The sequence below is a fragment of the Phalaenopsis equestris genome, unplaced genomic scaffold (assembly GCF_001263595.1).
Source record: "Phalaenopsis equestris unplaced genomic scaffold, ASM126359v1 Scaffold000002, whole genome shotgun sequence".
Taxonomy (NCBI): Eukaryota; Viridiplantae; Streptophyta; class Magnoliopsida; order Asparagales; family Orchidaceae; genus Phalaenopsis; species Phalaenopsis equestris.
In genome coordinates, this window is record NW_018164444.1 from 53,431,784 (window position 1) to 53,457,564 (window position 25,781).

At 35.4% G+C, this 25,781-nt stretch overlaps 1 protein-coding gene across 1 annotated transcript in view; it reads left to right on the top strand.

Annotated features, from left to right (window-relative positions):
• The first annotated feature begins 2,155 nt into the window (after positions 1-2,155).
• LOC110024282 (protein VACUOLELESS1-like) overlaps positions 2,156-25,781 on the top strand; it is a 48,513-nt gene continuing 24,887 nt past the window's right edge. Inside the window, 6 exon segments of the mRNA XM_020724163.1 lie at positions 2,156-2,498; positions 2,500-3,235; positions 10,512-10,802; positions 22,676-22,815; positions 24,472-24,577; positions 24,676-24,768. Coding sequence (XP_020579822.1) covers positions 2,467-2,498; positions 2,500-3,235; positions 10,512-10,802; positions 22,676-22,815; positions 24,472-24,577; positions 24,676-24,768 — 1,398 coding nt within the window. The 5' untranslated portion in view covers positions 2,156-2,466.

Genomic DNA, 25,781 nt, shown 5'->3' on the forward strand with positions numbered 1-25,781 from the left:
TTAGAACTTCACCTTCATCAAGACCTCTCCTTCCTTTTCTTTCCACCTAATATAGGATCAAAATCAATTTCAAATCAACCCCAAATCAAATCCAACTCAAAATCAATTTTAAATTAACCCTAAATCAAGTCCAAATCAATTCCAAACCCAAACCTCAAATTTGAACTCAATTTCAACACAATATAAGAATTTTTGTTTTCAATCATGAATTGTTTGGCTCAAATCCTATGGTTTCAAAAATATTAAAACTAAAAGCCAAATTTAAACATCAAACCAAAATTCAATAAACTGTAATCAACTTAATCCCTTCGATCCCAATACAAAAATAATGATCGTGCTGACACTTTAAACGCTAATGCATACACCTACTCCTAACTAGTGATAGGGCTTCAATAATTCTTGCATGCCACATCAGGTGGTTAAAATAGATAAAATCATGAAAGAAATCACAATGAACATATATTGTTCAAGCTAGTAACTGGCGAGGTTATTATAAGTCTGATCGATTAAGTCAAACTCACAAAGAGGAAGAAGGCTCTCAGATCACTCTAATGGCTGAAGGGGGATTTCAAATTGCTGGCCCTCCAAACTAGGGGTATCACAAGGCTAATCTTTTAAAGAGAAAAACAATTTTTAGCCATACAACAAGTGATGACGCTGGGGTGTCAGTAGCGTGGAGAGCATCCTGCTATTCTAGCATGGATCTTTCTCGCTTGGATGCACCATATATAAATTTGTCTTTTTTTAAAATAAAATTTGAACATGGCTCAAATATAATTCAAAATTTGCTCAGATAAAGTTTAAATTCAGCTCAAACATGATAATAATACATTTTAACATAACTTAATTAAGCCTTATTTGAATATAATTTGATTAAGAACCAATTTCTTGAATTTATGGGATTTTCAAAAGTAATTGATCATCACTAAGACAACATGAACTACATGAATTGACAATACTCAAATAAAATCATCCCTCAATAACACATGAGCATTTAAATACATTATATCACTATTAAACTAATATATAATTACAAACTTAAAAGCAAACCTTTTAGCTTAAGTACAATACAATAAACAAATTTACAAATATGATAGTAAAATGTTACAATTATGAAAAGTGACTAATTGAAGTGTAGATGTGACAACACACTCCATAAAAATTTAAAGATTGTGTCAACAATTTTGATTGTATAATTCAAAATACATTAATCTCTCCTTCTATATTCAGAGGCACTAATTATACAAATGAAAGGGGATAAAAATATATCCCTAGGTTGAAAAATTATTCTTGTTCAAATGTAGTTCTAGTCATATTTACATATGGTTCAAACAATACTTGTATTTGGTTTGTAGATGTGACAACACACTCCATAAAAATTTAAAGATCGTGTCAACAATTTTGATTGTATAATTCAAAGTACATTAGTCTCTCCTTCTATATTCAAATGCACTAATTATACAAATGAAAGGGGATAAAAAGATATCCCTAGGTTGAAAAATTAGTCTTGTTCGAATGTAGTTCTATTCATATTTACATATGGTTCAAACAATATTTGTATTTGGTTTTAAATTAATTTAAAATTGGCTCAAACCATCTCAAATGCAATCTAAAATTCATATAAAAATAAGCATATTATTATAGTCATGCTAAAATTAGAAGAGGTTGATACAAAAATAACAATAGATATTTTTGAGGAGAAAATATAATTAATGAAATAATAATCAATGGATACATATTATCCATTAATTTTCATTCTCTCTCTCAAATATATCTATTATTATCTTGATATGAGTCCCATAACACTATCAATATAAGTATATTTATGTATATATAAATTGAAAAGAGTATTGGAGTTGGTTCGAGGTACGTTTAAATAAGGCTAAAATCATATTTGTTTAAGGACGCGCCGCAGTCGCGAACGCAGTTCAACTATCCTTCCATAAAACGGGGGATTATTGCGTGCGGACACCGCATGCATCTCTGCATGCGGTGTTCAATCCTGGCCGTAGATCACGGTGATCTACGGTCAGGATTATTTCCGTTTTTTAAAAAAAAAAATAAAAAATTTTAGGTGGGGCCCACTAAAATACATCAGGACCGTAAACCATGTGATTTACAGTCCGGCATCCGCATGGAATAATTTTTCCCATAAAACATCGACCAGAAATAAAAACCGAAGGGACGTCCACGCGCCACCGTTTTTCACCTCCTCCGGCACGATCGGCATCTACAGAGAACTGCTACGCTGCACACTCTTCTACGTTTTGAAGAATCCGCATCTTTTTCTGTGTTTCTATCCTCCATCTCATGCATCCATCTTCGTCTCGACCACTTTCCTCTCCTCATTCTCTAGGTTTTCTGACGATCCTGTTGCGCGAGGAAACCACCTCATCCTTCTCTGGCTTCCACTTTTCCCTGCTGGTGGGGACATAAGATTGCGTGAGGTTCCGATCCACAACTTCAATGGCTGCTGTTTCCGTCGCAGCGGAGTGGCCCCCCCCGCTACTACCGCAAGCCCGAAATCTACTCGATGCAATGGGGTCGAATGGATCTCAACCGTAACCGCGTTGCCTGCGCTCCTTTTGGAGGCCCCATTGCCGTCATCAGGGACGATTCCAAGATTGTTCAGCTCTATGCCGAATCTGCACGTCGAAAGCTCTACATCTTCAATTCCGCCGGAGTTCTCCTTGCTTCGACAGTGTGGGACCGTCCTGGTGGCCGGCTTGTCGGCATGGCGTGGACCGACGAACACGTCCTTGTCTGCGTCGTCCAGGACGGCACCGTATATAGCTACGATGTTCACGCAGTGCTCGCTGCCTCTCAATTCTCCATGGGAAAGGAGTGTTTTGAGCAAAGCGTCGTCGAATGCGTCTTCTGGGGGAATGGCATGATCTGCCTCACTGAGGGCAACCAGATATTCTGCGTTTCTGATTTCAGAAATCCTCAGCCTTGCAAGCTCGCTGACCCCGTGCTGGAGGATTATCCTCTCTGTGTTGCAGTGATTGAGCCACAGTACACAATGCATGGGAATGTGGAGGTGCTACTTGGGGTTGAGGATCATGTACTTGTTGTGGAGGAGGATGGTGTTCAGCAGCTCGGGTTTGGGATTGGTCCCCTGCAGAAACTGGCAGTATCACCCAATGGAATGTACCTTGCTGCCTTTACACATGATGGGAGGCTACTTGTTATACCTACAGATTTTTCAAGGATCATATCGGAGTATTCTTGCGAGGTTAGACACGCATGCATGAAGCTATGTGCTCTTCTTTACTTTTTGTTGGGCTGATGCTTTAGTTGCTTTGTTGTGAGAAGTAAAACTTGCAAAGTCAAGGGTTGCACAACGCAAGCATGATGAAATTAAGGTTTTATCTGAACATATACCTAATGTTCTGCAGTTGCAGTTCTTATATTGACGAAACAAACCATTGTCTTCTTTGTTGCAAACCTCTACCCTAGGGGCAGTGTTTTGAAAGCCATAATGGCTTTGATATGATTTTCGCTGTTACATTAGATATCTTCCTTATTTTGTTAAAATATGAGCTACACATCATGCCATTACTCATTCTATGAGGATATAATAAAAAAAAAACCTTGTATGTTTATTGCTCTATCTAATGCATTTTTTTTCCTTGATTTGTTGCCCATTAATGTGTGCTAAAAATATTTATAGGACTGATACGTTAAACATTATTAGTTAATACACTGTCTTTTTAATCTATTGTTATCAATCATAGAGCATAATTTTATAAGGAGTTATAGTGGAAGAAATTCAATTGGTTATTTTGCATAAGCAATCATACTGACATAGATGAATACGATAATCATATTCCATAATCATGATTTGCTCTAATTTGTGCTCGAATGTTTCATTACTTATCAGTTGTTTGTGGAGAGTAATCTAATGAGGTGTTGTTTTTTCTTTTTTTTTTTCAAAATATTGATGATTACTGTACTTTATTCTGGTTTGAAGTCTTTTTGATAAGCATAAGCTTTTTTTGTGAATTGCATAATGATGTAGTAGTTCCCTTGTTTTTACACACCCACCCATCTTTAAAATCTAAATATGAAAGATGAAATTGTTCTTTTTGAATGTTTTGTATCAATTTGTTTGTCTAAGGATATTTTTTGTGTTGATCTGTTACCAACATTTTAAATTAATAAATGCCAACTTGTAACTAGCTGTATGAGGATGGGAGATGCTTGTAGAATGATGAGTGGAGGGATGCCTGAGGGTGATAGCAGCAGTACAAACTGTGACATTGGAGTTAAGCCCAAGGTGAAGAGGATGCGGAGACTACCAATGGCAAGCTTGCTATCACTTGGGCAAGATTTGAAAGAGGTTTATTTATATATGAGAATAAATTATCCTTCTTATGGATTGTTAGGATATTATGGTGTTAGTGGGACATGTGTCCCCTGTTTGGACAAGTAAACTTGTTGTTAGAAAAGAAATTTTAAATGTATGATTGAGGTAAAATGGAGACATGCAGAAATGTTCTTCTAATTTTCCTTGTTCATTATTTTCTTCTCATTATCCTTAGCTTTTTATTGTTTGGAGCTCTCTGACAAGGCTAAAAGCTATTGATTATCTTTACAAATCACAAATCTAACTATTTGGTGCTCTCATTAACTCGCTTACTCATCTATAACATATAAAACTCATTCTAGGGCAAAAATCATTGATGTCAATTCGACTATGGAAGAACAAATTCACCAGATCTTGGAAATGATGCACGATGTGCAACTCTAGATCACATTGTTGGATGTAAAAATTAATAAAACTGGCTTAACTCTCTGACATCAAACAACCAATAGAAGTCCTCTATTTCATCACAAACTTCCAAGGAAATCATTTTTAGTAACCTCTTTATTATTATTATTATTTTGAAATAGTTAGTAACCTCTTTAAAACAATGCAAATCTTCATTCCTAGTTTTGTCGGTGGAAACCTAGAACATGGGATCCAAAAAATTGAACCATATTACTCATTCTGCAAGGTTACTGAACAAGATAAACTAATATTAATTCCACTTTGATGGAACTGCAGAAAAGTGGTTCATTTGGTTTTCAAAAACAAACTAATTGCACACTTGAACTGATTTCATAGTGGCACTCCGTAATTAGCTTGGACCATCTAAATACCACAACCTACAGTGAGAATTAGAAGTTAGCACAAACCTCATTTGTGGAAGTGTGTCAACTTCTATTCAAACAGCTCTCCAAGAAAATCAACGACATTGACAAACTCTTCTTACAAAGTTTCTTTGAATCCAACCTCCATTCCAACATTCAGAAAGAGGTACGATAAAACTTGCCAACTTAATCGAAGATACACTCATGATAAAAACAGTTTTAGGTCCAAAACCTCCTCTTCCAACACCAACCAACATGACAAAAAACCCATCCATTATTACTCCACCATCAACTCCCGACCTCCAAAACCTACCATCCAGATTTATAGCCTATCCTCCTTAGAAATGTTGGATGACAGAAATGAATTTGTTAAATTGCGATAAAAAATTCATAAGAGGCCACTTTTGAAAAGGAAAAAAAAAATGATCGCTTTAATGACCAATGAAGATACCTCTTAATATGACAAATCATATGAAGAAACACACCCTTCTCCAAATACCAACTCAGAACTCCCTACAAAAACTTGCCCAACTATTGCCCTTCCCGCTCTCACCAGCCAATCTCTTCCTAATATTCTACGTATTGAGGGACTCCTACAAAACACACCCATCTATGTTCTGGTTGATGGAGGCTCTACTTAATTTCATTTAGTAACATTTAATCAAACATCACCACTTAGAAATTACCCAATCTCACCATTACAAGTTTTGGTCGGCAATGGTGCCACTTTACTTTGCCAAGCCAAATGTGTTGCCGTTCCTTGAAGCTAAAACAACAATCCTTGCAAATTGAAATATGTGCAACGAAGATTTAGGAAGTTCAAATGATTGATGAAGCCCGTTGGCTCCAACTACTTGATGTCACTACCAACTATATTGCTTTCTCCATGAAGTTTACATAGCAAAGCAACACTATCAATTTATAAGGCTTGCACTCTATGCCACGACCTATGACACGAGGCTTGGAATTAACCAAGGTTGATACAGATGATCGAATGGTGGAAACTATAATTTTTGACAATTTAACAAATTAAAGAGCCACAAATCAAATTAAGTTAAATTAGTATATTTAAATTTACCTCATTACTCGTTGTCTGCATCTTCTATAAGTATTATCCTTTATATCACTCATTTTAAAATCACTTAATTAACCTGAAAAGTTAGTTTAAAATAACAATGAACTAAATAAGTCTGTGAATACTCGTACTTCTAAACTACAATAATACAAGAGAAAAGAAGACGGTATAAATGTCAGTTAAGTTTTTAATAAATCAATAAAAATATTGATGTTATTCAATGAATCTTACTGTATTAGTAGCATATCAATATCATTATATAGTTGTGCAATTATTACATGAGCACCTTCTAAAAATTCATATCAATTAAGGTACTTCAATATCAATATTTTTTTTCATATACTCACATGAATATTTTAACATTCCTTGTTACTACCATAAAGAGATGACTCTATCACAACCCAACATGTATATACAATCATTATAAAAATATTACTTTTTAATAATGAATAATTCATTCTCATTTGCATATCATTCAATATTCTTGTATATGATTCAATTATAAATTAAACAAAGTTGAGCACAAAGGTCATTCTTACAATATGAACACAATTAATTAGACCATAAATCATGGACATGTAATACTATAACAGTAACATTAAATGCTTCCGACCGAGAAGAAACAAAATATTATTGTAGCAAAAGAATATGAGTACTCACTTTGATGAAGATTAATTTTTTGTTTTATTTTTCTTGACGTCGACTCTTAAAATTTGAAACCTAACATAAACATGGGTGTTCATAAAAAAAATAATTATTTATTATTTTAATTATATAAACATTTACATACACCTATATAACTATAGTCATCCAATTTCTTTTAGTTTTTCATGAAACGTATAACTAATTAACGTAGTCAAATTTTTATTTTAATATTAAGCTACCTCATATATTTGTATTATTATATATTATACAATATTGCATTTAAATAATTTATTTTCCTAAATTTTAAACATGTTTAACTTAGAAACCTTTAAATTGACTTTTAAACCGAAGTTCATTTAAATTAAGCTTCATATCTGAATTCCTTCAGCAAAATTTTATTTTTCGTTCTTTAGCCTTTTCACCGATCATATTTAAATAATTATTAATAAAATTGAAATCAATTTAATATAATGTTTCTGAAATTTCATTTTAATTAATAACTTAAATAATTTAGTATTTACCTTACTTATCCTCTCCCTCACCCTAAAGCATTCGAATCGAGCAGTAAGTCTAGGTAGAGCCTTTAACCAACGCAAAAAAGTTTCTACCAGCTCCAAAGCTTTCGATCGAGTGTGCCTACAACAGTGAGAGCCCTCCTCTTCCTCCTTTCTGCTCACGAGCATCGTGGCTCGAACACATTTGCACGCAACTGTCTTCCTCCTACGCAAGAGGGCTCGTTTTTGACTCCCGCAGGATCAACCCATCACCTCTTCTTCCTTTTCTCCTCCTATCTGCTTGACGACTTCCTCTTCCGCGCCAGAACACAGCTTGTCCTCCTCTGTTCAACACAAACTCTGAGAGCTCTCTTCTTATCTCTTCTCGACGTCCCAAGAGCGTCAGATCGTGGCGTCTCTTCTCTCGTCTCTACAGGTAACTAAATCTCGCTCTGTCGAGTTATTTTTATCAAGCGAACTCGCCTTTCTGGCTTCTTCTTCCTTTTGGTCGGTTTTCACAACTTGTTTCTTCTTCAGTTCTTCATTTCTTCTCCTTCGATAACTGAAACGGGTCGTCACAATCTTTCTCATTTATAAAAATTTCTTCCTTGAAATTTTTAAACATACCTCAAGTCACTTATCATTAAGTAAATCAACATTAACTATCTATAAATTTTCTATCAGACTCTATTCTTTTATAATTTCGGGTGTATCACTATGCTTGAATCAATATAATTATTAATTTGAGTTAAATTTAATTATTTTTAAAATTTTATTATAATTATTCTATTGGACCTTTCATCTAGATTACATTAATTAATCCTAAACTTTGACTCTGATAGCAATTTTGTCACGACCCTGCCTGGGACTTGGAGTTAACCAAGTTCGGTACAGAATGTCGGACGGTGGGAAATATATTTTTTTATAATTTAACAAATGAAAGTGAAACTAATCATTATAAATTAAAACAGTATATTAAATTTACCTCGTTACTTGTTGTCACATTTTCTATAAATATTATCAGTTCTATCGCTCATCTTTTGATCACTTAATTAACTTGAAAAGTTAGTTTAAAATAACAATGAGATAAACAAATCAATGAATAAACATACTCTTTAACTACATTAATACAAGAGAAAAATAAACAATATGCATGTCAGTTAAGCTTTTAATAAATCAATAAAAATATTGATGTTATTTAATAATTCTTACTATATCAGTATCATTATATATATGTATAATCGTCATAAGAGCAATATCTAAAAATTTGTACAAATTAAGATACTTCAATATTAATATTTTTTTCATATACGTGCACGGGTACCTTAGCGTTTTCCCGATAGTACTATAAATGAGTGATTCAATTATAGTCAAACATGCACATTCAAACACATTATGAAAGTATTACTTTCGAATAATGAATATTTCATTCTTATTTGCATAGCAGTCAATATTTTTGTACATGATTTAATAATAAATTAAACAAAGTTGAACACACAGATCTTTCTTATAATATGAACAAAATTCTTTAAACCATAAATCATGGGTATGTAATACTAACAGTAACAACAAATGCATTCGGTTTTGAATAAGCAAAATATTTTTCTGATATTTACAGTTCATTCTTCTTCTTCTTCTCTGCTTCTTTCCCTCACCCATAACCCTTCTTCTTTTGGAGCACTCCGGCTAGGCTAGGAATTGCAGGTTAATTTTACCAATCACATCCCTGATAATTAGTGATAGGCTTCAACTTGGCCCATCACTCACACAGAGATGAAAGTGTGAAAGGCATTAGCCTTTTATATGATTAGTTGCACAAATAGGGAAAAGGGTGGGGATGGTGGTTGTGGAAGAGGGGTAGATTAAAAGGGAGAAATTCATTATAGAGGACTTATACCAAATCTTTCGGAAGGAAAATTGATACCAAAGTTTACTCAATCCACGACTCAAAATGATACAATTTTATTGATGATTTCGAAGAAAAGAGCAACACAAATTCTTGGATGAAAACAAAACATACAAATGATAATATAAGAAGTAACGACTCAAAAATAGTAAAATAAGTACTACAGAGTAGAAACAGTCCTGATTAGGGACGGGTGGAGGTTATGGCTCCGCTGGAAGGCTGGAGAGGTGTCGCCAGCGGCTAAGAAGGTGTTGGAGTGGATGTCAGTGCTGGAGGAGTGCCAGGAGGGGGGCTGCAAGTGTTGTATCTTGCTGGAGGAGGGTTGGGAGTGGGCTGTAGGCATTGTTACTTGCTGGAATGGGTGTCGGAAGGTGCTAGACGGGGCTACAACTGACGAGGAGGCGTCAAAATGGGCTGTGGCATCAGAAGGAGGAGCAGCCATCCGATGTCATTGGAAGGAGGAGGAGAAGGGGACCAGTCGGGCTGCAGGATGGAATCTGAAGGATGGTAGCGGAGGAGGCGATGTCGGGAGAAGGGGTTGACGCTAGGATACACACCACCTTGGCGGGATACAACCGTACCACGCCACCGAAGGATATAGCCTTTGCAACAGGGAAATCACCAGGAATAAAACCTGAAATCAGAAAAATAAATCACACGAAAAGCTGGTTAGATCTAGGGAAGAAAACATGCATAAATAGGAGGGGGAGGTGGACCAACAAAGGCAAGATCCTAGGAGGGAAGGAGGTGAAAGAAATGGAAGGAAGAAACAACCAGTTCCAATGTCTAGTAGCAGAGGTAGAAGAATAGGGCTCAGGGGAGGCGAGCGGAGCGCATGCTGCGACACAGAATGGAGAATAGGGCAAGCGAAGTGAATCATCATTTTAATGCTAATGGACTGGTCCGTTTCAGCGTGAATGGCTGGACTGGTTTTCTTCTGGGTGCACAGGCCCGACGCGCTGGAGCAGGGGCGCGTCAGAAATGTTGTCTTTTTTATGTTTCTTTGGGAAGGAAAATTTTATATGAAACTTGTTTATTATTAAGGAACCTGGTAGTGTTATCTTTTAAGAGTTTCTGGGAATAGTAGTACTTGAACTTGAGTGATTTGCATGTAATTTACGTTGATGTTTAAGCTAAATATTCTGTTGTTTTTTATGTAATAAAGTAATGTCCGCACCTTGTCGTTTTAGGTTTTCAAGTGTCTTCTTTGTACCTTGATTTTGTTATATATATGCTTTGTTTGTAACTTTTGCAGTCAGCATTACCTCCAGAGCAGATCGCTTGGTGTGGAATGGACAGTGTTCTTCTCTATTGGGAGGATATGCTTTTAATGGTGGGCCCTACTGGTGATCCAGTGCGTTATTTATATGATGAACCGATAATACTCATTCCCGAGTGTGATGGTGTGCGAATTATTACCAACTCATGCATGGAATTCGTTCAAAGAGTTCCTGATTCAACAGTGTCTATCTTTCAAATCGGAAGCACAAGGCCAGCTGCATTATTATATGATGCTTTGGAGCACTTTGATAAGCACAATGCTAAGGTATTAATTCATTTGCGTGCTCTTTAGAAAGTGATCTGCATGTTGTATTTGATCAAGTTATTTCTTTTTTAGTCATTTAAACATTTTGATTCTTTGGTTTAACCCATTACGTTTATTGTTTAGACGTTTACATATAAAAACCACCTAGCTTTTTGATTGCAGTATTCTGATTACAGTGAGACTTGAGGTGAAAATTTGAAATGATTTGGTCAATCATATTGCCATCTTATTATCCAAAAATCTCATTTTTTAATCAGCTTTCTTGATATATTCATTTTTGCTCAGATTTTTTATGTATTTTATCAGTTACGCTTCTGTTGATTTTGAAAGATTGGATGCATATTGTTCACTGTATGTGAGCAAAATGTCCCGTAATTTATGATTTGATTCTAGTGTCAATAGTTCTTGTGTCTGTTAACTGTGTAGATTGTTAATGGTGTTCCTTGAAATGAAGGCATATGGCACACGAACAGAGGGATTGCAGTATCCCCAATGTTTTACCAGAAGTTTAGATTGGTATCACGAACAACTCTGCTTGCAACTCCCTATTAAAAAATGCTAACATGCATAAAATTTTTTTTATTTGCGTAGACACTATTTTCGAAAGGCATAGGAACACATAATGCATGAACCAAACATACTATATCAACATACAGGCTGATTGAAAAATTTTCAGGAATGAAAGAATGTGATTCACCTAAATCAACTAACTAATTTGAAATCAGAAGAATACCTGTAACAACTTCAAATTTTTAACTTCTTATGGGGCAATTGTAAAAATTTTGGCATTCACTGGTTCTTTGCCCTTGCACTCCGAAGTCTCCTTTCACAGATACTAAAGGCTTACTATAAAACTGAGTATTGCCTTCCAGAAAATTTTCTATATTATATTGTCTATGTAATCCATGTGGTATGTTTTTCCTTTTCTTCTCTAATTGGTAATCCATTTGATAATGCCCTGCTTATTTTCATCTGAAGCATTTCCCAGGTAAATTAAACACTGCTCAAAATATCTTTTTCGACGCTTATCACAGATGCATTTATCCAACCGCATTTGCGTCTACTTGTTGTGAAATTTGAATTTATTGCGCTAAACATCTATACTTTTATCAGAACTTTTATGCTTTTGTGCAATTGTTCTCATTGCTACATTTAGTAATTCAACTCATTTTTAATCCTTTTGATGCTTTCAACTAACACTGAAAAGTTACTGATTTCAAAAGGAGTGAAAGCCATCCTCAATTAATGAGGCATCGCAGAAACCCGTGATGCTTTTCTTCCTAAGTACTAGCATAATGAGAGGCATATTTCTATTGGAAAGGTGATTCCGCTTCATACTTTATAACTGTATTGTTTAATGTCTTGGACCCCTTAGTGAAAGTCAAAAACTTATCTTATAGTGCTAATCTGACTGATAGAATGAACCCGTTACAAAATCATTCTACTGGATCTATGTGAGAGGTGTCATCCCAAATTTCTTTCCCTGCCGCAGCTGTCACAATCTCTCTGTTTCATCTTTAAGCATAAAAATAACTAGCAATACTTTTCTGACCTCTGGATATATCATAACTTTCAAAATCTTTTGAATATTCAATAAATTAGTCTTCTGCGACTATAGGGCCATTGCATCCTTGAATGCAAATGGTTTGAATCTTTGAAAGATTCTCAGATGTTAGACAACTTCAATATCAAATTTTGATCTGGGGGCGTTGTTTACAGATGATATTTTAATAGCAACTATTTTATCCACGACTTGAGATAGTAGTTTGACAATACCTGTATTGTGTTGGTTTTGGTCTCCTCATTTGCTCTATTATGAGCATCACTCATGTTAAACTTATTTTCAGCTTACATTTCAGATTTTACAATTGGCTTGACAGGCGCTTCAGGCAACTTTATTTGTAATTGCATAATTTATTTTTTAATTCAAATTATTATATATTTTATTATGCTTGAATGATTTCTTGATTAATATGGGTTACCTACCCAAGTTCAACCTATAGCTCTCTATCGATCAATTTATATATTAATCTCATTTGTACTTGTTCTAGATCCAATCTCACTTCTATTATTGATTTCATCCCGCCTGGTTCTGATATTACTTTCTTTCACGATGAGATTCTTTAGGCTCGCATTGAACTCGTCGTGAATATACAACCTGATATCATAATTCTCTTAAAATTTTTTGAAATTCTTTATTTAAAATTAATGTTAGCATTTTTGTGATTTGAATTGAAATTTTAGTTGAAATTGACTTCTCTTTCACACTTTCCTAATTCCCTAAATTGCTCCGATTAGCTGTATGAGCTTAGCTGCAATTCATGTAATAAGGAGGAATAATTGAAGAAATTATTAGTTTTAAGATAAATAAATATGTGTATTTATGACTATAAGTCAAACTATCTCACCTAAAATTTTTCACTGACAATTTTGGAATTAAGCTAAAAGTTTAAAAATATATAAATCAAACTCTTATCTTAAATAATGAATTTCTGCCTAAATTATCGCTTATTTTCTTCCTCCTTTCTCCTTTTCCTCCATTTTTCTCTCTATTTCTTCCCAAATTCCACGCAACAGTAGACCTGTTTGCCGCTCCTACTCCATCTTCCAGTCCGCCTCTGCTACACTGCATGGCCGCAAAGGGATGCAATCTAGAAGAAAAGGAGTGGGAGGAACTGAAGGTAACTTATGTATATAATAATAATAATAATAATAATAATAATAACAATAATACCTAATTAATTTATTAATATCAAATGTTACCCAATAAAATTCCATCCCACCGTTGGATGCCATGGAAAGTGGGGCAGCTACAATAGTTGAGATCATTGTATCAGTAATTAATTATTTTAACTATGTGGTAAAATTAAAATTAATTAAATTGCTGATCTATTTTAGTAAATTAAAATATAACAATAATTTATATATACTACTATACATCAATTTAATTTATTCAAATATAGAATTTTGTAAAAGTAATTTGGGTGAATTTCGGGGCAATGAAAAATGAGGCATACTTCGAAGTAATTAAAATTTTACTGATGTTGTTCAAATTGGGCATTCTAAGTGGAACGAATGTTTGAGTACTAAGTTTTTTTTTTTTTCAGGACAAGAGAGTTAAACTGACAAACATTGAACTCAAAAAGATACTTCTAAACTCTTCCTTTTGGTGCGAAAATCATAAGTGTCTTTGATAGCGGGAAGGAAAGTGTAAGATCACCTCTTTATTTGTGCAAAGTTTTGACATGCTTTATGAGCTTTGATAGGAGATATATTAGTTCGATGATTTTTCTCTTGAACCCATGATAGAACAACACTGACTCTGCCATAACATCTTTCATACCATGGCATCGTGAATTGAAACGTGTGGTGTTATCATATACAGACATTTGTGAGATTTTGGTGTGTACCCAATTGATCGACAAATTTAACCTAGCTTCACAAAACATCCAATTGTATTCCTTGTCTTAGTTGAAGAAAAGGAAAAAAAAATTATTTTTGAAAAAAGATGCCTCATAGAGTTCACTATTGGGTAAAAGTTCCAGAAGTAGATGTGGTGTGATGTGGCTTCTGTGGATACTTGTCATATTCTATTGTATTGTCCTTGACAATATGGCCATTGCACATGCCATGATGGCTACAAGAATATATATTCTTTCACCAAGAATGGGAAGCACATCATACTCTTATTTTAGGAGTTCAAGGTAATGGGCGTCCATACAGAGTCCGAGTATATGATGCCATGAACTATCTATCTGTAAAACTTCAGAGAAATGCCTACATGACTAGCATTGGTGGTTCTAAAAAGTAGTGACTTCGAGGAGTCGATACAAGATAGAGGGTAGCCTCTACTTGGAGAGTTTCAGGACACTATGATTGATTATCCACCTCTTGGGTTGCTACCACTTATGGAGATCCAACATTTCATAAACCTCATTCCAGGATTAATGCTCGACCAACCTATGAGTTGTGACTAGGCCAATACATGCAGTTACAGATGCATGTTACAAACTTAGTGATAGGAGCATTGGTTTGTGAGTGTACCAGCCCGTGAATAGTTTTGGCTTTTTATTAGAATAGACTATGGAATGACATAAGTGTTCTAGAGTTGGCTTGGGTTGACACGAGCATAGATTTTTTTATTAGTAGCCCCATACACAACAAGACAATGACTTTGTTATGATGGGGATGGATCGATTCCAGAAGCTTCCAAAGAGAAAAGTGTTGCCTCTCTTACTAGGGAAGAATGAGACGGGAGGGATCAAAGAATCCCGTGATTGCAGGATCAAATTGGGATGGGTTTCTTTTTCGGGAGGACCCTGTAGCGAGATTTCTTGCTACTATTGACTGTTATGAGTCTTGTGTGCCCATATTCACCATATTAATTTAGGTATTTGTATTAATATATTTTGGGGAATCTGGTTTATGGAATTTTTGCTTGGCTTATGTTATTTTGAGATTTCTTGTTCTTTGTTTTCTCTATTGGATTGTTTTATCCATTAATTTATCTCAAATGGTGTGCCTTTAACTTGGTTGGATCAATGTAGTGATCTCTTCCGGACATCCAAAGGCCTCTTTCGTCTCTCAATTTGTAGCCGACCAACTATTTTCTCGTTCCAGTTTATTGATCTGTCACTACCTGGCTCGGGGCTTTAACCAAGACGGGAACGGACAGTCGAACAGTGAAAATCAATTTTTTGCTATTTTAACTCTATTACTAACAATTTAATATTCAAACAATACATGAAAGAACTCCTAAAGAAAATAATTTAATCTAACAAGTAGAAATTAATATCTTTCTGGTTGTTCTCGCCTTCTGTGTACATTTGCTCATCTTCTATTCATCTTGCTCAAATATTTAAAACCTAAAAATAGTATTGAAACAACATAATGAGTAATCTAAATATAATTCAAGAGTAATTACACTTCTAAACTACAATAATCCAAGAAAAAAAAATATAATATGTATGTTAGTTTATATGAAATCTTATAATATGCTGGTCTTTCATAATTTTATAAGCAATCTGATTTATATTAATGCATGTATCAATAACCTTTTTTAAATGAAAATACCCAATCTTTCATAAGCATTTACGTTTATTTTACTTTTACTTTATATATATTTGTCTCTTTGAGGATCATCGTCAACAAAACCTAACACACCCTTAGTCGATATTCCCTCGTAGGCACAACGGTTAGTGATCTGCACATCACAATTGTCTAGGGTGGAAATACTCTTATATGCCTCTGATCAATATTATTCTGCCGACACAACAATTAATAAAGTAAAAATTACAATTATCTGGGGAGATAAGCTATGATTAACTCGCTCCTGGTCGATATTATCCCATTGACATAGCAGTTAGTGATCTAACCATCACAATTATTTGGGGTGGTAGAAAACTTTACGCGTGTAGGTACATTGATGTTCATGCCTGTACCATTAGAGGCGAAATCTTCCTTTGAACATACATATGCAAGCATTCACATATAAGCTATTTTATTCTCATAGATATATTATTCTGAGACATTTTTATGCATCTACTATCATGCATACTTATTCTGCTGTACAACTGTTCATCTCACATATCTTTTATATCAATCTATCTATTGCATATCTCTTACTTATATCTATCTTATACACATCTCTTACTTAGATCATGTATATATTTACTATATGTCTATCTTACATCTATCTTACATATAATGTCTATATAAATTTTATCAATATCATGTATGTATTTTATGTATGAACATCTTTTCCTAGTATGCTTATCATGCACATTTGTCCTATCAAAATGAAGGATCTGATTAAATTAGGGCATACATGAAGTCAAACATACAATTTGAAATAAATAAGACTATTGAAATTTAGAAATGCAATTACTCACCTCAGTTATCATACTAGATTTTTTATCTTTGATAATTGGCTTGACATCGCGATAACTTTATATTGAGCTCAATAATCTATAAAGCAAAATATTAAACTTTAAGATTTAAATAAATTCTCTTAGCTGAATAATCTTCTTAAATTATCATAATTACTTTACTTGAATTTATGTAGTCGTTTTACGGTGAATATCCACACTCTCACCTCGAGCCTGCCACCTCGAACAAATAACCTGGATCCACAATTAACTTATGATTTAAAGATATCTTGACTCATAACGTAATTTAACCGCTAAAATAACTTAAATAGCGCTCTTGGCAACCAACTTTTCTCCAAAGTGGCCAAATCTTCTTCTCTCTTCTTCGTATCTTCTCAAACTCCTCTTTCCTTCGCTGAATTCATGCCAGAATACCTTACGGAGCTCGCAAACCACATTCGACACTTTCAACACAAGATCGGCTCCTCCGACGACTACTGGAACGGAAAAAAAGCATTAAAAACGAGACAAAACTCAAAATAGAAGCAAGAGAAATAAAATGAAACTCTCAAATAGTATAAAATATGATTTCGTATTCACCAAAAATAGCCCAGAGCCCAGTTGCCCATCGCAACTATGCTACAGTGCAGAGTCGTGCAGAAGCTTGCGGGCAATGAAGGAATCTAGAGAACCTCTCATTCGGGCGAAACCGAGAGAAAAGGGAGAGGAGTATTGGGAGAGGGAGTTGAAAATGTGAAGCTCGAGCCCTATTTGCTCAAAGAAGGATTAAAAGGCTTAGGAATGTCGGTTGGCTACAATGAAGTTGCGAGATTATATGATTAGGGATTAATTTAGTTTAATTAAATTTAATTAAATTGAAAATTTTCAAATTTTATATTTCTCAATTCGTTCATAATTTGCATACAATGCTTTATATGGAACTGATCATTTTTTCATTTAGAATTTATTAAAATTATTTCAATTGAAAATTGAGCGGTGTGATAATTAGGATATATTGTATGTCGCAAAAAAATTAATTTTCTTAAAAAATATTAGTTATTACATGTTCAACTGCTGTCACCCTAATCTCTCAGCTGACATAATCTTCCCGCCCTTCTTTCTCAGTTTACAACTTATCTAATCTTTCTCTGTTATCCCACACCATCGAGTAACCCTAGGTTGGTATCAATCTATTTGATTTAACAAATGGAGTCGATGATAAGGACTAAGGGGATGAGAGTAAAAAAATTTCCTCTCCTTAAGCTGAATTTTGCTAGGCATTTGCATACTGCAAGCTTCTCTGCTTGCTGTGCTTTTTACCTTGGTATTGTATCTTGCAACTGAATATTGCCAGCCATGTTGTTTTCTGATTGATCGCAATGTGCTGAGCTTGCTAAAAATAGATTGTTATTTCTGGCCTGTGAAGTTATTATTATTAGGGACCTATATTGTGTAAGGTTACATGAGGGCAAATGAAATATGTTCAAAGAGCCTTGGGAGTTATATAAAGCCTAATTGTTGGAGAATGATCCAGAATCTGTTTGCTATAATATCCTCGAAAGGGTTTTGTATATACTTTTCTTTTTTATACATGCACTCATATAGAATGATTGAATGGTAAAAATATTGCTGTAATTTTTTTATGAAAGATTGATTTTGAAGTGTTTTAACAAATTTAATAGTTGATGTTAGATCAATTTTATATAATGTCCTGGTATTTAATATTCATGTCTCCATGCACTTATAGAAGCCAGTTGGTTGTTAAAAATATTGATTTAATTATTTTATCAAAGATTGATTGAGAAATCTTTCTACAAGTATAGTAATTGATATATATGAATATAGATTAGATTTAGCGGAGCTCATCTGAAAACATTGTTACGCGTATTGATGCGGGGCTCATGGGGGGCCGACCGGGCATAGGTCTAGCCCAACTGGACCGGCCAGTCCTCAAGAGAGTGGGGATGCCGCCCCCTCCTTCCTCACCTTTCCTTTCTCTTCTCCTCAACCTTTCCTTCCTAAGCACTTTCCTATTTTAAATCCTTTCCTAAAATATGAAAAAGTGATTATATTTTATTCTCCATCCTTATTCTCATTACCTAAAATAAGCCTAACCTCTTTATAAATATGAGATGATGTGCTTAGAGTTAGGGGGTTTTTTTTTTACATTTAAATTCAGGTTTTAGTCATGGTATTTTTCCTCTCGAGGGTTGTATTCGACATCAATGTAGTGCTCTGACTGTTCCTTGTTCGAGGTGGTGATTGCTCCACGGGTCTGGGTGCTGCTTCAGTTGTATCTCGACCTAGTAGAGATTTTTATCTCTCCGTTTATCCACACGGCTGCTGTCCTACTCCTTCCACAGCAACCCCACTTCTCCGGCCTTCACCGCAGCTGCCAATCCAGCCTTTGACGACGTTCCTGCCCCTTTCCAGTTGTGGTTCGACGCCGTTACCATCGCCATCCTTACTGCCACTTCTTATAACAGGAAGGATCTATTGTTTTTTGCAGTTCTAGCCGCCCCCATCGACTTATCCTCCCCCTTCCTCACTGCCCTCACTGTCCCCCAACCCTCCATCTTTGTTGCTGTAGCACGCAACGCTTTTGCTTTGCTGTTTTCGTGCTGTCTAGCAGCCCCAAACAACAACTGGCTGCTGTTTTGAATGCCGCCCTGAGCTGTCTTGCTTTTCCAGCAGCTACCCATCCCTCCTGTCAGCTCCCTACAACCGCAACCCTCTTTTCTCAACCACCAATCACCGTCCAACAACCTCCGTCCTCGTCGTCCCTTATGGACGCCTTTTATTGTTTATGTTGTCATGTTTGTTTGTCGTCTATTTTCTTGATTTCCCATATCGTGTTTGCAATAGGTTTGGAATTTAAAAATATTATTTATGCTTTTGTTTTGGCGTGGGTTAACTGCGGTATCATTTGGTATCAGAGCAAACCCAACCCTTGTCCCATCATAGGGCTTCCTAGCATCCTACCCAACCCGAACCCTAACCTCACCAAAATTTTTCTTTCTTATTCCTAAACCTTAGCCATGCCACTAATGAGATACTTGCCCGAGCCTGTTCGGGAGGAGATGATTAGAGATTCGTCGACTTCATCGGTGGATTACAAACATTGAGGATGAAATTCAATGGAAGGTTACCCTTGATCTTGATTGAAAGAGTTGAAGAGGGGAACGAAAATATATAAAGACAAAGCCGGAAACACTACGTCAGTTTATACCAACTTAACAGCCCCCAAAGCTGTAGACTCTAGCTTCCGAAGTCCAGAGACCACAACACCAAACGATCCTCTCTGCTATTGTCCAGCAAGACCAATCCGCAAGTCAGTTATAGTTAAAAAATGTTGCAAGTGTTGCGGATTTAGATATGTGGAAGCAGAATGCACAACTAAAGGAATGTTCTACTTCATCGAGCAGAGTGCCATTGAAAAGTTGGGAAAATACACCGCAGACAGTGAAGGAGTTGAGGACATAAAAGAGGAGTACCAGCTGTCAGTTTAAGAGATGAACGATGATCATGAAGAAGATACAGACTTCAAAGAGGAATCTCATTTTTTAGGCAACAAGGAAGAGACTCCACCAAATTCAGTTGGCCCTGAGATAGATTCCAACTGAGATAACAGTCGCTACTCAGTGACTTTGAGGTAATTGGCAACCCAATACATTATGAGATTATGGTGCCTCAAGTTAGCATCTTGCGGATGGTGAGAGGAACATCAACAAGAATGATTTTGGATGTCTACAGAGGTTATGAGTTTGAGAAGCCGATATCAGATACATATCCACCCCAGATAAGTGAGATGTAGATTTTTCAGATGTATAGATCCCCTCCAGAGTTGCCCTGAAGGAGGGAGGTCCAACATGTTAGAAATGAGATCACTATTTTTTATGTCGTGAACATTGCAGAGAGTTATTCATATGTTACTTTCAGGACAGCATGGGATACCTTGTCAGACGTCCAGATGGGAGAGATAAACAGAAGCTTTGTAGTGGCCCCAAGGAGTTTGATTGGGATAAAAATTCTGTAATGGGATCCACCTATCTATGGTGAAGAGGTCTCTCTTGTAGAGAAGTCAGTGAGAGTGGCACAACCTGCCACAGATTTCAACCCAGATTGGATTTTTCCTCACATTCTAGCCTATCAGTTGAACCTAGCCGAGTATGAGGAATGGAAGAAGCATGTTACAACTGGGATGACGCGATACCTAATTCATGGGGATGCTCGCCTAGTTACAGTTCTAGCTCAGGTCATGCCAAAAGTGGACATATATCTCTTCTATCAGAATGTGCTTTGGAACGACAACGTTTACTTGTACAACGTACCAGAGGACTTGACGGCGTGACGGGAGACTGATGTGGGGCTGACAGGGCCCAGGTCCAACCAAGCTGGACCGGCCGGTCCCCTTGGAGGCTCCCACTTCTCCTTTCCTTTTCCTCCCCTCGTCTTTCCTTTTTCTTCCTTGCTTGCCTCCCTAAGCCTTTCCTAATTCTATAACATTTCCTAAGAACAAAAATCTGATTTTATTCTCTTTCTAATTTTAAAACTCTTGCATTAAATCAGAAATCTGATTTTATTTCTTTCCCTATTTTAAAAACCTTGCCTAAATTATGAAATATGATATTATTCCTTTTCTATTTTAATGCTTCCCAAACTTGAGTTAAGTCTTTTATAAATAGGAGTTCTTGTGACTTTGGTAAGGGACTGTTTTATGAAATCCAAATTCAGTTTTGTCTGAGTATTTTCCCTCTTGAGGGTTGTATCCGACGTCAAGGTTGTGTTCCGACTGTCCCTTGTTCGAGATGGTGATCGTCTCCATGGGTCCGAGTGGTGCTCTGGTTGTAGCTCGACCTAGCCGAGATATTTATCTCTCTATCCATCGTCCCAACTGCTATCCTACAACCCCACCTCTTTGGCCTTCACTGCAGCCACCAATTCAGCCTTCGATGACGTTCCTGCACCTCACCAGCTGCGGTTCGACGCCGTTACCATCGCCACCCTTGCTGCCACCACCTAGAACAATAAGGACCTATTGTTTTCTTCAATTATAGCCGCCCCCATCGCCTTACTCTGCCTCGTCCTTGCTGTCCTCACTGTCCCAACTCTCCACCTTCGCTATCGCAGCACACAACGCCTTCACTTTGTTGTGCTATTTTTTTGACTGTCGTCCCAAGCTAGGCGCCTGCCCATCCCCCCCCCCACCTCCCTATAGCCGCAACCCTCTTTTCTCAGACACCAATCGCCGTCTGGCAGCCTTCGTCCTCTTCGTCCCCCACATACGACTTTTATTGTTTATGTTGTCATATTTGTTTGTCGTCTTTTTCTTTTTGTCCCGTATCGTGTTTTGTGATATGTTTGGAATTTAGAAATAATATTTGTGTTTCCGTTGTGGTTTGGGTCAACTCTAATATCACATATTCTAGCTAATTTAAGCCCTATTTTAATTGCACGTACTTTTGTAAAACTATTACCTAAAATTTTTAAAAGTAATTTATGTTATGCATAACTTGATTTGTGCAAAGGTCTGACATGCTTTGTGAGCTTTGATAGTAGACTTAAAAATTTTGAGTTGTGTTAGAAATTATGCTAATCTTGTGAGACTTATTTTAATTCGCATTATTTAGACTGCATTTCTTATGAAATGTTAGTGAACAATGGCGAGTTCTCAAAACTTTTGGATGCTTTGAACATTCAAGAAATATTTATCCAGATGTTTCACTTTAAAGGTTCAGCAAAATCATTTAATGTATATTTCCAACTAAAGAAATTTCAAGGTTATGCACACTTCTGTTATGCACACTTCTAGTTAAACATATCATTGACAGATTAAAAAAAAAAATTGAAATTTATGGATATTTAAACAATCCAATTTTATGACTAGTATTGGATAGGGTAGAGAGTTTCTCCAAATATTTATTTCTTCCATTCTACTTATATGGCAGATTAACTGCCAGTTTGATGTTCCATAGCTCGAATCATTTATTTTTTGATACCTGGCAGGCTGATGAAAATTTGCGAATGATCCGTGCTTCGTTGCCTGAGGCTGTTGAGGCTTGTATAGATGCTGCTGGACATGAGTTTGATGTGTCTAGACAACGTACATTACTAAGGGCTGCTAGTTATGGCCGTGCATTTTGCAGGTTATTTTTGCTGTTTAACCTATTTATTCATGCTTTGGATTTCATCATTCTAAACGTTATTTTCATTTACCTTTCAAATATCTTATGGGTTCCTTTTTTTATGCGTTTGTTTAGGTTATAGTTCAATATCTATTTTATATTTTTTTCTCTTCTCAATTGATTTGCTGTTTTATTTTCAATAAATTGGCCTTCTTACCTTTTAAATCTGTATATCATTTTAACTGAACCTCTTCTGGAAAAAAAAAGGATGACTACACAGTTGAGAAAAGAAGTAGAAAACTTCAAAACTTTCCTTGGCTTTAAGGACTATCCTATCATTTTGAACTCTGTAAGCCGGACAATTCAAGATTTGAGTAAAACTCCTTCACTGTTTAACAAAAAAATTTACACTCCCCTTTTCTTTGCAGTTTTCAACTTTAGTGGAGATTATTTCATTTTTACTAATTACATCGATCTTTAAAAATTTGACTGGCCTGGATGCTAGAATTCTATTGTCACAAATTATGTTGAAGGCATATAATTTGCCATTACTTATTCTAGGATTAAACTATCAAAGCCCTCGTAACTATAATATTTTCTTAGGTGACACAGGAGCCTAGCAGTGCATTTTTACAACGCACAATTACTGTGAGCCTTTTTTTTGGAACGCAACTCTTCTTAATTCTTTCAACTTACTCAATTCTCTTGAAGTATTATTCCTTCTTCATAGGTTGTATATGCAAGTTTATCCAAATACTTAATCTACAAGCATATTCTTGTTTACTGATTAAGAGATGAAATGTGGGGAGGGAATGAGGTTGGAAAGCTGTGGTGGTCTATTGTATAAATAAATTATCCTGAAACCAGCAAGTTGGATACTTAAATCACACATTTAGATGTTTCTATTGCATGGTCATGTAAAATGCAATATTTAAGGTGGAAATTCATTTACCAAGGGTTCTCTTTGATCTGCTGATTTGAATTTTTGAGATAGCTTTCCAGTCCGTTCTGGCCCACTCTATGTTTCATCAGAGAATGAATTCACTTTGTGGGGAGAGGAGATAAGGTTGACAAATCACAACTTTGTGATGTCGTCTTCCATTTTATTAAATCTTATATTTGTTGGAAATATATATATATATATTTGACATTCCATTTTAGTTTGCATTTGATGCATAATTTTTATTTCAATAACTCATTTTATTTATTTTTGTTTTAAGCAGTTGCATGCAGCTTAAATTTGTTGTTCACAATTTTGTGACTGGCCTTATTGCATACTGAAATAGCCAAAGTTTGCTCAACTATCTCATTTAAGTTTATCACTGTCTAGTAAGCCATAAGGATTCTATCCTATCTATTTCGGTATAGGTTACTGTTGCAGACAGTATGGGGCATTCCATTTTGTTTACTTCACAGCTGTTTATCTAATATTTTCAGCTATGATATATGTGGATACAGAGTATTAGTGATTATCTTTTTGGATTGCTGTAGGCTCGATATTATTGTAATTTACTTGAGGTGAATGTTTGTAGGTATTCCTAACTTATTTTTTTGGGCGGTCCAAATAAGATAGCCCGTATCATGCATCTTTATTGATAATAATAGCTCATGAGAATCCTCATGATTTTCTAATTGTTGATAATCATATAGGAAATGATTTGCAGTTTTTTCTCGCAGCCAGTTTCCACGTGATTGATTTCAAGAAATGTGCAAAACTCTACGTGTTCTTAATGCTGTTCGGAACCATGAAATTGGCATTCCACTGAGCATCCAACAATATAAGGTCTTTCACAGTTTTCTAAGTGCAAGTTTGCTGCAATGAATATGATTCTAACCATATTTTAATTTTTCAAACATAGTCTGTTGGTGTTTGTTTTTCAGCTTCTTACAGCGCCAGTTTTGATTTGGCGTTTGATTAATTCCTACAACCACCTTCTCGCTTTGAGGGTCTCTGAGTATCTTAATTTGAATCCAGTAATTTTCTTTCTTAGCAAATCTTAAGAATAATGTCTGATTTTTTATCAATTTCTTTTTTGTCTTCTTTTTAAGTTTGTGTATTAGCACATATTTATACAACAAAAACATCAACTCAACATCAACAAAAAAGCCTTAATCCCTCTACGTGGGGCCGGCTACATGAATCCTTTTTCTCCATTGCATCCTATTTAGTATCATATTTTCATTTAGTTTTAATAAATTAAGATCATTTTTTATACAATAAGCACATATTTTGGTATGTCAGAACTTGTTGATCACAAATCTTTCTGTAAAATGGGATTCATCCTTGAAGAAGGATGATGTTAAGATGTATGTGTAAAATAAATTGTAAAATTCAAATAACATGCATCAAATGATTAAATTCAGGTTTGCAATATTAGATTTTCTATATTATGCATGCAAGTACTGCCTTAATGTATGCTAGTTTACACACAAGCAATTTAAAAGTAACTAAATTAATATACCACTTTAGATGAACTTTGAAGGAACCAAGAAACAAAATTTTGTAGGTAATGGAAACTCCAGCCCTAGAAGTGTAAACGAAGCAATAAAAAGGCTATGTTGTTACTTACGGTGCTTTTCTTGAACCTAATGCTTTTCTAGATGTACCTATGCTAATGTTCATCATGGTGTACAATCGAATTTCGAATAGAATATAAGAATAACATGAAGTGGATCAAAGTGATACAATGGATGAAGGAAAAAGGAAAGATATGAATCGGTTGGCCCAATTTTCTTTGATCTTCTGTTGGCTTTACAAAGAAAGGATTTCACATCCATGAAAGAGGAATTATCATTCATCAAAGTGAGGTTTGTCTAGAATATAAGAAAGACAAAATGTGATGATCTTTATATTACATTGTCCGTTTGATATAACATCCTATTATCTAGGCATCATTGTACCTTATGATTGACTTAAGATCTGTTATGCTGGGCTCATGACAGGATAAAATTGCGATAATCTAATATAAGATTGGGCTGATTTCCAA